Below are 13,300 nucleotides of genomic sequence, written 5' to 3' on the forward strand. Positions count from 1 at the left end.
ACTTGTAAAGTTGAAACAGCTGACTAAATTCTTTAATTCCCTTTAAATATGAATACTCATAACGTTAACATGGGGAACTACAGAGCCACTGGGGCGAAGCCCGAAAGGATTTTTGAGATAAGAATATGGCTAATTGTTAATTGGGAATGTGAGCTATTATCATGCTAAATTTCAGCCCAATCTGTCCAGTAGTTTATGCGTGATTGAGCAACACACAAACACACATACAAACTCACAAACTTTCAGATTTATAATATTAGTAAGATAGTAAGATAAGATATTTCATCACATACCCAAAGTGACTTTTTAAACTTATCACTTTTGTACACAAAATCAAGGCAAAGTTGAGGGAGGGATAAAATAGCTGGAACTACCACATCATTCTCTCTAAGCTAAGTCACAATCAAAAGGCCTATAAACAATGGGCTTTAAAACTTTACATAGGTAGTTATTTTTTAGAAAGTTAGCTCCTAAAACTAAGTTCCTTTTTCCACCATGTTTACTTGTTTATAATTGATTTTCCTTTATAATAATAGGAGTAAAATGACTACACAGTATGGTTTCTAAAGTCCATAGTTGAAGTGATGTTTATTTACAACAAATTAATAAACATAGCAATCACATGGCATATAATTAACACATGACAGCTGCTTCTAACTTAGTACCAAGAAGGCAATGAGGAACAAGATTATAAATAAATTCCAACACCCCTCCTTAATCTTGATCCTTCATTGGGGTAAGACCAAGGTCGGTCATAAAACCATCATGCTTGATTTTGCCAAGTGATTTTGTCAAAATGTCCGCTACCATCTTGGAAGTTGGAACGTAATTCAGCACAACTAGTTTTCTTCTGACAAATAACTGTTTACGAATTATATGTTTGGTCTTGGTATTCACGGTTCTCTTCTGCAAAATCTTCATTGCTGGCATGTTGTCACAATGCAAATTTACATGCTCAAAATGTTTCCAGCTCTTCCAACAAGTGCTTTAGAAACATTGCTTGCTTGCATGCCTGAACCATTGCTACAAACTCTGACTCTGTTGAGGAATCAGTCATGCATCTCTGTTTCTTACTTCCCCAAGACACAGGTCCTTCACACAGTTTAAAAACATATCCTGTACAACTTTTCCCATCAAAGTTGTTTCCATGACTGGCATCAACAAAACCATGTAGAGGTTCTTCATCAGCTTGCTCCTCTACAGCATGCTTCCACAAATTCTTATTCGGATCTTCTATTGCCTCTTGATAACTACTTGGCTCTAGATCCTCACAGGTAACCATGTAGGTAACAAAATCAGCTGCCTCAGGATTCCTGCAAGGTTCATCAAGTTTGGGGGTCTGGATGCTTACTATGGTCTCGACTGGTTGTATAGTTTCATCACCATTATTTTCTTCACGCCCATTATGAAATAAGTTTTCAAAAAACATGACATCTCTAGAATAAATCAATCTACGGGGAGACTTAGGATCGACCAATTTGTAACCTTTGACATCCTCGCTGTAACCTACAAAAATGTGAGGAACACTCTTATAGTCCAATTTGGTCCTTCTCTCCTTAGGCACATGCACATAGCCTATGCACCCGAAAACTCTAAGGTGACTGAGGTCCACTTTCGATCCAGTCCATTTCTCCTGTGGCGTGACTCCAAAAACAGCTTTTGTAGGACTTAGGTTCTTAAGATAAATAGCTGCCTCCACAGCATACTGCCAGTAACCCTTGCTCAAATTTGAGTCACTTAGCATGCTTTTAGCCTTTTCAATAATAGTTCTATTTGCACGCTCTGCTACCCCATTCTGCTCAGGACTATATCGAGTAGTAACCTGGTGCCTTATTCCAAATCTATTACACACTTCTTCTAGTCTCGCATTCATGTAATCCCCGCCTTCATCTGACCTAACAGTTTTTACAGTCTGGTTGGTCTGATTTTCAACTAAAGTCTTAAACTTGAGAAAACAATCAACTACTTCATCCTTTGATTTCAAGAAATAACCAAAGGTCATTCTGGTGAAGTCATCAATAAATATTAGCATGAAGCGATTACCTTGAAGAGACTGAACATTCATAGGCCCACAGACATCCATATGGATTAACTCTAGTTTTGCCTCAGCTCTCTTACTTGGAGTGGTTGGGAAAGATTCTCTGGAGTGTTTCCCCTCTACACAGGGAATGCAAGATTCTGGCCTCTGATTAGGAAAATCGATACCCAAAGCCATCCCCTTTTTCAAAATACCCATGCTAACATGATTCAAGTGACCCAATCTTCTGTGCCATAAATTATGAAGGTCCACACTAACTGACTGGTCAACTTGAGTAGACATAGCCAAATTGTCATAATTTGGATCAATGTTGCATTTACTCTCTGTATCCAACCGATACAGTCCGTTTACATTTGTTCCAGTTCCACAGATTTCACCTCTTACTGAAAACCCATCTTTTATGTAAATATTACACCCTTTGTCATCAAAAACTAAAACTTGCCCTTTACTAGCTATTTTGCTCACAGATAGCAAATTTGTAGATAAATCTGGTACATACGTCACATTCGATATCACTCTCTCACCAAAGTTTTTAAGATTCACAGAAACTTTCCCAGAACCCGCAGAGTAGATTTTGGTATTATTAGCGACAGTGACCTCTTTAACTCCTTCATTCGAGTTAAACGTTTGAAAACTTTCTTTACTTTTAGAAAGATTGTCAGAACAACACGAGTCTAAGTACCAGCTTTCAGGTTCTACCTTTACATTCAGATCAGTTATCCAACTCACATTTTTATTTTTGTTTTCACCATCTGACTTACCAATTTTGGAAAATGACCCTATCTTTGAGCTATTACGAATATTAGCTTGATTATTTTCAGGACAATCCCTTATCATATCGCCTGCCTTTCTACATTTGTAACAAGTAGGAATAAAAGGCTTCCTCATCTTTGAGCTTTTATTAGAATTAGCTTGATTAGTATTTGATTTTGATAAAAAAGGCTTCCCAGTACTGCTTTTAAAAGTTGAAAATACTACAGAGGACTCAGTGTTATCCTTTTCAGCCATGCTATTTAATTTGTCTAGTACTTTACCATAGGTATTCTACTTTATCTGTACTCTCGACTGCCATCCTAAATGCCCTGTAAGACTCAGGCAAACCTCTTAGAAGTAGACACGCCTTCATTTCATCGTCTACGGGTTTCTCTATGTCAGCAAGTTGAGCATTGAGATCAAGAAATTTAGAAATATACTCACTCATGCTGTTGCATACTTCCAACTTCAAATCTAAAAGCTGGTCCAGCAGAAATATTCTCCTGTTTGTGCTCTTGACTTCATACTGCTTTGCTAAAATGTCCCATGCTTCCTTCGCTGATATGGCCGTCCTGATATGTAGTTTTGGAGCTGCCTCCAGGTGCATGGCAATCTTGGCATGTGCCCTCTCATCTTTGTCTGGATCAACAGTTAGTGGTGTCGTCTCTGTGTTATTATTTCGTGGTTCAATGCAATTCCACAATCCCTCATACTTTAGAGCCATCTTCATGTCAAATTTCCAACTGGCATAGTTGGCTGACTCTTTCAACTTAGAAATTCCAGGGGCTGATGTGGAGTATATAACTTTTTTGTCTCCCATCATAGTAATTAATAAGTGTTCATCCAATGAAATTTACTACAGTAGAACCTCAATTACTCGAACCTTAATATCTCGAATTCCTCAATATCTCGATTTTTTTTAAATCCCCTTGAAATCCACATTAATCATAATGTTAAAAGTACCTTTATAAGTCGAAGTTTCTAAATACACAACCTCAATAAGTCGATTTTTAACAACTTTTGAACGGTAATATTCCACCTCTATAAGTCGAATTTTCCCGTCGTCGAGCCTCAGTAACTCGAAGTTTACCTTTATAAGTCGAAGTTCGCACGAATGCGCCTCAATAATTCGAAGTTTTGCCTTACAGTGCAAGTCAGTAGTGTTTTGATTCCTGTCGAGACGTGAAAATCCAACTTCCGGTGGTTGCTTCCTGTGTCTGTTTGGATACGTACTGTAGTCTGCCAGTTGTTGAGATAATTTTGTGCGCGTCGGACGTCATGTCGTCGGTTAAGCGTAAGTGCAAAACGTTGACACACGATGAAAAAAGAAGAGTTATTAAGGCAGTTGACGAAGGATTAAAGAAAAAAAGTGAAATCGCTAAGGAGTTCGGAATTCCGCCTAACACTTTATCAACAATTATGAAAAACCGGGAAAAGTATGAGGCTGAAGGTGGACTAACCAATAAGAAGAGATGTAAAAGCGGTGAGTTTAAAGACGTGGACGAATGTGTTTTAACGTGGTTGAAACAGTGCCGTAAACATAAAAGGTAAACAAGCAAGAATTGAAGATTTCTTTCATCCCGTTTTGCCAAAGTAGGTTCAGTAGGCCTACTTAACTACATTTTGAAAAGTTAAACTTGTACAGTATTTTGTTTAGAATTCGTATTGTTTTGTGTTTTGTTCAGTACCTGTATTTAAAATAATTTGTCTTTGTTATTCAACAGGTTTTTTACGTATGTACTTTATCAAACTTATTTCCAAACTTATTGCCCAATAATAAATAAAGTACTCTATGTGCATTAAAATTGTTTTATTTTGCTTCCACAGTTACTCTTCAATACGTGGGTAAATACAGTTTGAGTTCGATTTACATTATAAAGGTTTAGGATGTAAAAGTCGAGTTTAGATTCAGTAGGCCTACTTAACTACATTTTGAAAAGTTAAACTTGTATTTTGTTTAGAATTTGTATTGTTTTGTGTTTTGTTCAGTATTTAAAATAATTTTTCTTTGTTAATTCAACAGGTTTTTTACGTATGTACTTTATGAAACTTATTTCCAAACTTATTGCCCAATAATAAATAAAGTACTTTATGTGCATTAAAATTGTTTTATTTTGCTTCCACAGTTACTCTTCAGTACGTATAAATACAGTTTGAGTTCGATTTATAAAGGTTTAGGATGTAAAAGTCGAGTTATAAAGGCCGCAACGTTACATCACTGTCAGGCCCAAACACCTCAGTATCTCGAACTTTTTTGTATGGCACCTTCATAACTCGAACCTCACTAACTTGAAAAACTTGATAACTCGAATTTTTATCATATCCCCTTCAGATTCGAGATATTGAGGTCCTACTGTATAATATTTCTTAAACACTTCTCTTCAAAAATTAAACTGTTCAAAATAGGCCACAGAGAACATGTTACAGTAAAAGTGAAACTGGGCCCATAACCACTTGTTTATAATTGATTTTCCTTTATAATAATAGGAGTAAAATGACTACACAGTATGGTTTCTAAAGTCCATAGTTGAAGTGATGTTTATTTACAACAAATTAATAAACATAGCAATCACATGGCATATAATTAACACATGACAGCTGCTTCTAACTTAGTACCAAGAAGGCAATGAGGAACAAGATTATAAATAAATTCCAACATGTTTTACAGTACAAAAAATGGTTACAAATGTATTCAAATTGAAATATTTGGCCTGTTTTGGTCTTTTGATGTTGGATGTTTCGAAAATTATATAATCTCCCAATATATATTAAGACTTTCAAGCTCATACTAACTAGTGATTTTTTTAAATTTTCAATTAGTAAGTATTGATAAAGAGTATTTTTTCTTGTAAAATGTACAATGTAACACAATGATAAACAAAAACAAATCCAATATGTACTAATACTGATTATTTTATTAACCGGGACTATTTTCTCTTTTTTGCCTTCAAAACCAGCAGACATATTTTCAACGACAGGAAAATGACAGCTGATCTCCTTGACTTCCAGTTGCTTCTGTCATACTTAACCACAATAAAAACAGCTGTTTCCACTAAAATATAACAAAAAAAACCTGTTCATGTATTCATTATAGAATGGATATTATTATTTGTATGATATTTGTGAGTCTAACACTTAAAATAACAAATAATTAAAACCAGACAAAAATTTAGCGATGTTCCCCTTATGTCAAGCCCACGTGAGCGGCCGTGGCAAAACCAGACTGAGTCTATCATATTGTCTATAGACATGGAGGGATGGAGGGGGGCGGGGGCCGCTATTTTTGATTGAGATAAAAGGAGGGAATTCCCTTGGAGGCGGTACTTTAGTAGTGAACTCGTTACCGTTAATACTGTTACCAACTACCAAGGAGTAACCATGTCCCTGGAGAGAGCAGTGCAACTTAAGGTAGGAATTGATTTAGATGATTACTAAGCAATTTTATATCGTTATGAGTTTAATGCATTTGATATAGTATGGCTTAGAAATTAATGCCCATTATTTACTTGTTTTAATATTGTTGTGTTTTATTTAGTATGCACATTTAGTACTTTTCTGTTACCTTCCCCTAATTTGTTAAGTGATAGTGCTGCAGTAGTGGTTATCGAATCCAAGTACATAATCTAAGTTGAATCAATATAAACGAATTTTGTTTTCTTTGGATGAAGATAAGTAGATTTATAACTATTACATAACATACTTATTAGTATCACGTTACACATACTTATTAGCATTACATCTAATATGAACTCCTTAAGTCAACGTAATTTTTTAAAATTTCATTTAAGTACTGATTAAATATAGTTAAATTCAACTTAAATTAAATTACATAAGTCTTTTTTACTTGGTTTGTGTTTTTCATGCAGCAACACAATTTTGTGTTCATTTTCTTTTGTTTACCGGTAATCAAGTTATAAGTTAAAGATGTATATTTTTTTCCTTTTAACTCAAGTGATTTTCTGCAAAGTAGTGAGTAACAATGATAATTTCTTTCCCACACGCATATGTTTTTGTGGAAATAACTTCTAATGTTTGGTTTATAATTTATATTTATTTCTAGCTTTTATTTAAAAAAAAAAATTGACACTAGCGCTTTCTGTGACTGACTAGCTCACACAACTATGTTATTTTTTCATTAAGAATTGGCGACAGCTGGCCCATATAGATAGGATGTCTACTTCAGTATCCAATAGTCATGCACTTAACTAATCTGACCAAACAAATACAATAAAATTATTGGGCTTGAGATAATGGGAAAGAAATATAGAAACACTTAATACTTACTTAGCCATAAACTATGTAAACTTACTGTTAATCAATCAGTTGATAATAAGAGGATATCAAAATATTTTTGGCGTGCTTCGCTTATACCTTAAAGAAAACAAACAATTAAATTATATTAGTTTTTTTCGCGAATTTCCCATATAGGGAATAAGCTATTACCGTAGTACTCATGGAAAGACCTGGACCCGGGACCGATTTTTTTTTTGTTTTGAGGTCCCTAGAGGCCAAAAACACCATCCGTTCAAATTCATATATATATATATATATATATATTTATATATATATATGTGCCCGTTAGCGCGATAACTCGAGCAAAAATGATCCGATTTTGATGAAATTTGGTACAAACGTGTAAACCTACGTTTATTCGAACGAGTTCGCGAACCAGCATGATCGGAACATGGGTTTATGGGGGCTTTTATGGGGTAAAAATGGGTTTTTCCAATTTTTGACCCAAAAAACATAAAATTTTGTAATTTCTTTCCAAACTATTTTGTAGAGCTTAAAAAAACAAATAATTTAGTATAATGAAGCGTTATAATGCGCCTAATGGTTACGGAGAAATTGTTAATTTAAAATTCCCATGTTATTCTTATGGAGGATAAGTAAACTGTTGTAGTTTGCTTGTTTATTAACATATTTTGCCCAAATTTGGAAAATGTTTTAATTTCTTACTAACTATTAACATTTTACATAAAAAAACACTTTTACTGTCCCTGTTGCAGCAAACCTAAGTATGTGTTAAACTTATTCTATTTAAATAGGGAATAAATGTGATATTTTTAATGAGACATTTTAGTGTAAATCCAATCAGGCAAATGGAAATTCGCTTAGTCTGCAGGTTTGCTGCGGCGGGGGTATTTATATTTTTTATTCTTTCTATCTTACTTATTTCATTTTAAAATAATATTATAAAGGAAGTAATAAAAAATGGTGTACATAAGATTCATTAGGAATGCATTATCTCTTTAAAAGATTCCGTCTATCTTTGAATAGAGGTTCAATAAGCTTTCCAATTTCTGATGTATCTTTAGTCTAAGTTTTATAAAATGACACTTCTAAGCTTATGTCTTTTGATAAATTTAACAAAAGAACAATAATAAATTGCTCAATGAATAATACTTTTTACTATAGCATTTCTAAAACTTGAATTGAAAAACTTCTAAGCTTCTTTTTAAGCATAAAGAATTTTACTAAAAATAAATATCGGATTATTAAAGCCTTGTACACCTAGGATAACATACGTGGACTTTTATAATACTGCAGACCCGTGGTTTGCATGTGATGTACTGCTATGAGCTAAAGAGATAATTGTGCCCCTCTCCACCTACCTCGAGGAGGAATGTTTCTCTTTCTTGCTCCCCCAACAAACCTAATACCTCTTGCGCCCCTGGGCCTGAGCCCATCACCCAGTCCATTTATTAAAGCATCCCTGCCACTGGTCATTAATAATTACAATCACAATTTATATAACTTGCAATAACGAATATAAGAGCAGTCACGATAACAAAGATAATGAATATAATATAACGACCACAAAAGCAGAGCTACTGATTTTAGGAAAGATGAGGATTTTCTTGCACTGTCAAAAGTTAACTTCAGCTTACTTGCTCATGGCGTGTGGTAGGATAACAATTTTTATCAACCAATCAGCAGTGATCATTAAGGGTTGAACCTTTACAGATTGCTGGCAAGCGAGACGCAGAGCAGGAGAGAGAAGCTCTGGAATGGATCGAGGCAGTTCTGGGCCGTAAGTTCCCGGCAGGAGAAGCCTACGAGGACATTCTGCGAGATGGCGTTGTACTGTGTGAAGTCATGAACAAACTCGTTCCAGGATCAATCAAGAAGATCAACACCAGCGGAGGAGACTTCAAACTGATGGAGAACATTAACAAGTGGGTGTTTCTAGTTGAAATAAGTTATGGAAACTTCCTTAGTAGTCTAGAGTTCCGAAATACTTCTCAATCATTGGAATTTTTAAATAAATGGCTTAAACATAAAGTTTTTTAGTCAGTAACAAATCTTCAAAGGTGTCTCACTTCTGCACATTGTATTCACGTTTAAACACGCAGTATTATGTCCTTGTCCCAACATCATTACTTAGTACAGGTATAATACACTTATCATTATTGTCAGAATGTTTTGCTGATTGGAACATAAAAAAGTCCTTTGTTTGAAGTTCATTGTTGGTGATGGTGAGTTAATGTTGTTCAAAGGTTGATTGCGGACATTTTCCATCACGATTGTAAAAAACAATACACAACGTTCAATATGGAATCTGATCCCGCCCTCAGGTGAAAAGGACTAACACATTACAACTAACAATACACAAACGCCCAACCTAAGTTATAGTTAGTAGTTTGTGTATTGTTAGTTGAAATGTGTTAGTTAAGTCTTTTCACCTGAGGACAGGATCAGATTCCAGATCCCGAAACATTGAGTATTGTTTTTTACAATCGTGATGGAAAATGTCCGCAATAAACCTTTGAACAACTTATAAGAAAAAATCTGCTGATCTTAGTCTGTAACAAAACCAACGTATCATATAATTTCATTCTTCACTAAAAAAATATGCACACTTAGCTGGCTTTAAAATAATGATGATGATCATTTTAGTCTTAGCTCAACCTATAGATATATTCTAACTTTTGACAAACAACTTTTTTTCAACATACTTTTTTCTTCATCATTTTCACTTGTGGTGTTACAGCTTCCAGAAGGCAATCAAGGCTTACGGAGTGCCAGACCTTGATGTATTCCAGACTGTAGACCTGTACAACAAGAAGGACATTGCCCAGGTCACGACAACACTGTGCGCCCTCGGCAGGACGGTGAGTACTGAAACTGAACTTTGTATAGTATAGTCAGTGTAGGGCTTGAATTGAGAAACACAAGGATATCTGTACACTCCATTCCGTGTTCACAATTCAGTAGTATCTTAAAAAGCTTTGACTATTAATACAACTAGACATACCAACCCCATATTAAGTTTTGATCAAAATTTACTGTAGAGCGAGTCAAAAATATTGTGCTGGTGTAAATTACAGATTTTGTTTGAATACTTTTTTACCAAGTAAAACTGATGGAACAACTTATTGTGAGCTATAGCAAATGCTATGACCCATAAACTAAGTTAGCAACCAAAATTAAAGTATAAAATAAAATTGAAGACACTAGTGCTTTCTGTGATTGGATCACACAATCACATAACAATGTTCATTTTTTTATTTTAAAAAATGTGAAAGGTGGTTCATATAGATCAGGTGTCTACTTCAGAATCCAATAGATATTCGTAAAGCTATGTATTTCAAATGGCAGTTTCAATGATATTAGCTGTCCTAAAAATATCATAACCAGCGACGTGATTCTTTTCTTTTTCGCTTTTTTGCCCTTTTTCCTGATTGCGGCTATACGGACAATAATGGGTGTTGCAAACCTAGTGGTTAGTGTTTCGTACTTCAATGCAGGAGGGGGCTTGATTTTTGGCACACCCACAAAACATATTTGGACTTCTTTCACAAAAAATGTTTTAATAAGGCTCTCATTATCTCATTAGACATAGATAAGGCATATACAAGCACAAAAAAATCAAAATCATTCAGTTAAAATACTGCACTAATCCATCTTTAGTAGAAACCATAAAGGTACCAATACACAAATCAGTAAAATGTACTTTAGCACCTCATCACAAAGGTCATACAGTCTAAGCAACTCTCATGACAATATATCTTATGTTTCCAGTATTGTTGATATGCAATTTTTCCTACATACCGGTACCCTTAATGAAAACTGAATGTGTAGTGAGTATGTACAGAATTTTTTTTTAAGCTTCAAACGTATTCATAAAAGAAATTCCCAAACAAATAATTATGCTGCATATTGCTTCAATGTTTTTTGTTCTACTCAGTTTCTTATTTTATGGTGCGAGGGAATTAGAAAATGAAAAAGCTCTTAATTAGATTTTTTGGGTCGGTTAGAAAGGACCGGAGTGATTTGTGGGAAGTGGAGGACAATAGGTCCAAGTACATAAACCGTAGCTTATTATTCATTTTTGAGGGGGAACATTTTGGGGATTAACAAATCAAAGGGTACAAAGAAAAATATGAATTTTTAAACTAAAAATAAATGTATTTTAAGCATATGAATCGTGATGGAGAGGGTATATTTCAGTTACATGGGCATCCATCTAATTTTTCCATCAGGGGGCCAGGGGCTGGGGGTAATGGAATAATGACCAGTTAAGAAGGGGGTCTAGAAAGTGTCTTATAGTGGTAAAATGATTTGTAATTTTTTCATCGCTTTTAAAATTGCTAGCACATATTCTTGGACCTCCATGTTCAGTTCTGATTTGTAAAATTTTAGAATTTTTAGCACTAGTTATATTATGTTACTGATGTAAGCAGTACTGGTTTCAACCAGTGTATAGCTAAAATGAGAAAAATCAAGTGCAAACTAAAATCCCTTGCTAAAACAATCCCTAATAGCATTATCTGTAGTGTACATCATAACTGGGATTGTGTACCGGTGTCGTTACATGCAAATTACAGTGGTAGTCGTATAACAAATAAAGGTCTGTAGGATTAGATCGCGAGCAGAACATAAGTCCTGCACTCAACCACTTCACCAGGTGTGTCTTTCACAAAATGAAAACTTCACAACTGATTCACTCACTCTTGTTTTTCTTACCGCAGACCTACACCCATCCTGAGTGGCCCGGACCATGGTTGGGACCCAAGCCTTCTGAGGAACACAAGAGGAACTTCACCGAGGACCAACTCAAGGCAGGACAGACCATCATCGGCCTCCAAGCAGGACAGAACAAGGGAGCGTCTCAGGCTGGTCAGAACATGGGCGCCGGCAGAAAAATCATCTTAGGAAAGTGAAAAACTTTATACTTTTTATATATATTTTTATACTCACTGTTTAATCCCTACAGAAGCTTCGATGTTTATTTTTGTATAGACAAACTTTGGTCGTTAATGTGAGATGGTTTTAACGAGGTAACGAAGACGGAGACTGTAAATGTATTTTTTACGAGTCAATAAAACGATTTCACTTTTTGAATTTTGTGATTTTTTACCAGGTTTTGTTTGTTTTTAAAAGTACACATGTCTGTATGTTTTCAAGAGTTAGTATATTTATTCTCGTCCTTGGACCAGTTTGCTATATCATGGAGGATGAGGGTTTTTAGTATATAGTCAGAATTTAATTAACAGGAAATACATATTGATTGTGATAGACAATTTTTAAATATAAATGATCGTAAACCAGTGGTAGTATGGTTGAACTAAAAAAATCCTTTTAGACATACCAAACATTGCTTTTAATTACTTATGGTTCCCAAAAAATGTTATAAACAATGAATTAGTACTTTTGTATTATGTCCGGGAACAATGCTAGACAGAATAATCTGTTCTAGTGAAAAACATTAAATACAATGTCATTGAAAAATTATTTTAATGATTGTTCTTAGAACAATCATTAAAATAATTTACTTGGTTTCAAAATATATTCTTGAAATTCCAAAGGAAAATATGTAAAACTGTTGCTTAAACTTATGTTAAATAAGTGTTTTAAATTAAAAGAAGAAATGTCCTTCTTATTGGGGAAAATTAACAATTTTTTACTGTAAAACATCAAAGAGATGCAATATAATTCATAGAAAATATCAATTAATATTTGGAATACAACTAGTAAAATGATCAATATTTAAATTCCTAGTTCAAGATGACTGATAATTAATTTGTTTAAATAAACTAAAGGTCGTCCAGTGGTTGAAAACTCGACCAAAAATATGTTATGTACAGACATCCCTATTTTCATCCCACGCAGTAAATAAAACATGTGATTGGAATTTCTTTCATTTGATTTGATTTGATTATATTTCGTTGTTATTTCGTCACCAGCATGGCAACCCATGTTATTTTTTTAATTTTAATTTATTTTATAACATTATTATAATACAATTATAACATTTAACTTAAGAATTGTTCTTAAAAATCTTACAAGAGTGTAACTTCAAGTTTCTGTAAAATGGTTATGTTGTTTGTATTATAAAGAAATTAGCAAATTAATTAGTAGAAGTACTCACCGACAAGTCAATAAAACCTTCAGTACATCAGATGGCGAGTTGCCAAAAAACACAAAGTGGCGCGTAATTAGCGGCAAGATCTTGATCTCGATGTCGTCTGCATCGTTACCACAGAAGTGTTGTTTGCGTTTGTC

The 13,300-nt window shown here is 34.4% G+C and overlaps 2 protein-coding genes across 2 annotated transcripts; one reads left to right on the forward strand and one right to left on the reverse strand.

Moving 5' to 3' along the window:
* Positions 1-3,068: 3,068 nt before the first annotated feature.
* LOC128984719 (uncharacterized) lies at positions 3,069-3,611 on the reverse strand. The gene has a single exon (XM_054404060.1). The coding sequence runs from the start codon at positions 3,609-3,611 to the stop codon at positions 3,069-3,071; it is 543 nt and encodes a 180-aa protein (XP_054260035.1).
* Positions 3,612-6,041: 2,430 nt separating this feature from the next.
* LOC128986190 (muscle-specific protein 20-like) lies at positions 6,042-12,139 on the forward strand. The gene is made up of 4 exons (XM_054406390.1): positions 6,042-6,199; positions 8,759-8,970; positions 9,786-9,906; positions 11,767-12,139. Exons 1-4 carry the CDS (start codon positions 6,170-6,172, stop codon positions 11,956-11,958), a joined length of 555 nt encoding a protein of 184 aa, XP_054262365.1. The 5' UTR covers positions 6,042-6,169; the 3' UTR covers positions 11,959-12,139.
* Positions 12,140-13,300: the final 1,161 nt, after the last annotated feature.

Source organism: Macrosteles quadrilineatus, unplaced genomic scaffold (assembly GCF_028750875.1).
Source record: "Macrosteles quadrilineatus isolate MER2022 unplaced genomic scaffold, UCM_ALF_1.0 Scaffold_2__2_contigs__length_208266976, whole genome shotgun sequence".
In the NCBI taxonomy this organism is placed as follows: Eukaryota; Metazoa; Arthropoda; class Insecta; order Hemiptera; family Cicadellidae; genus Macrosteles; species Macrosteles quadrilineatus.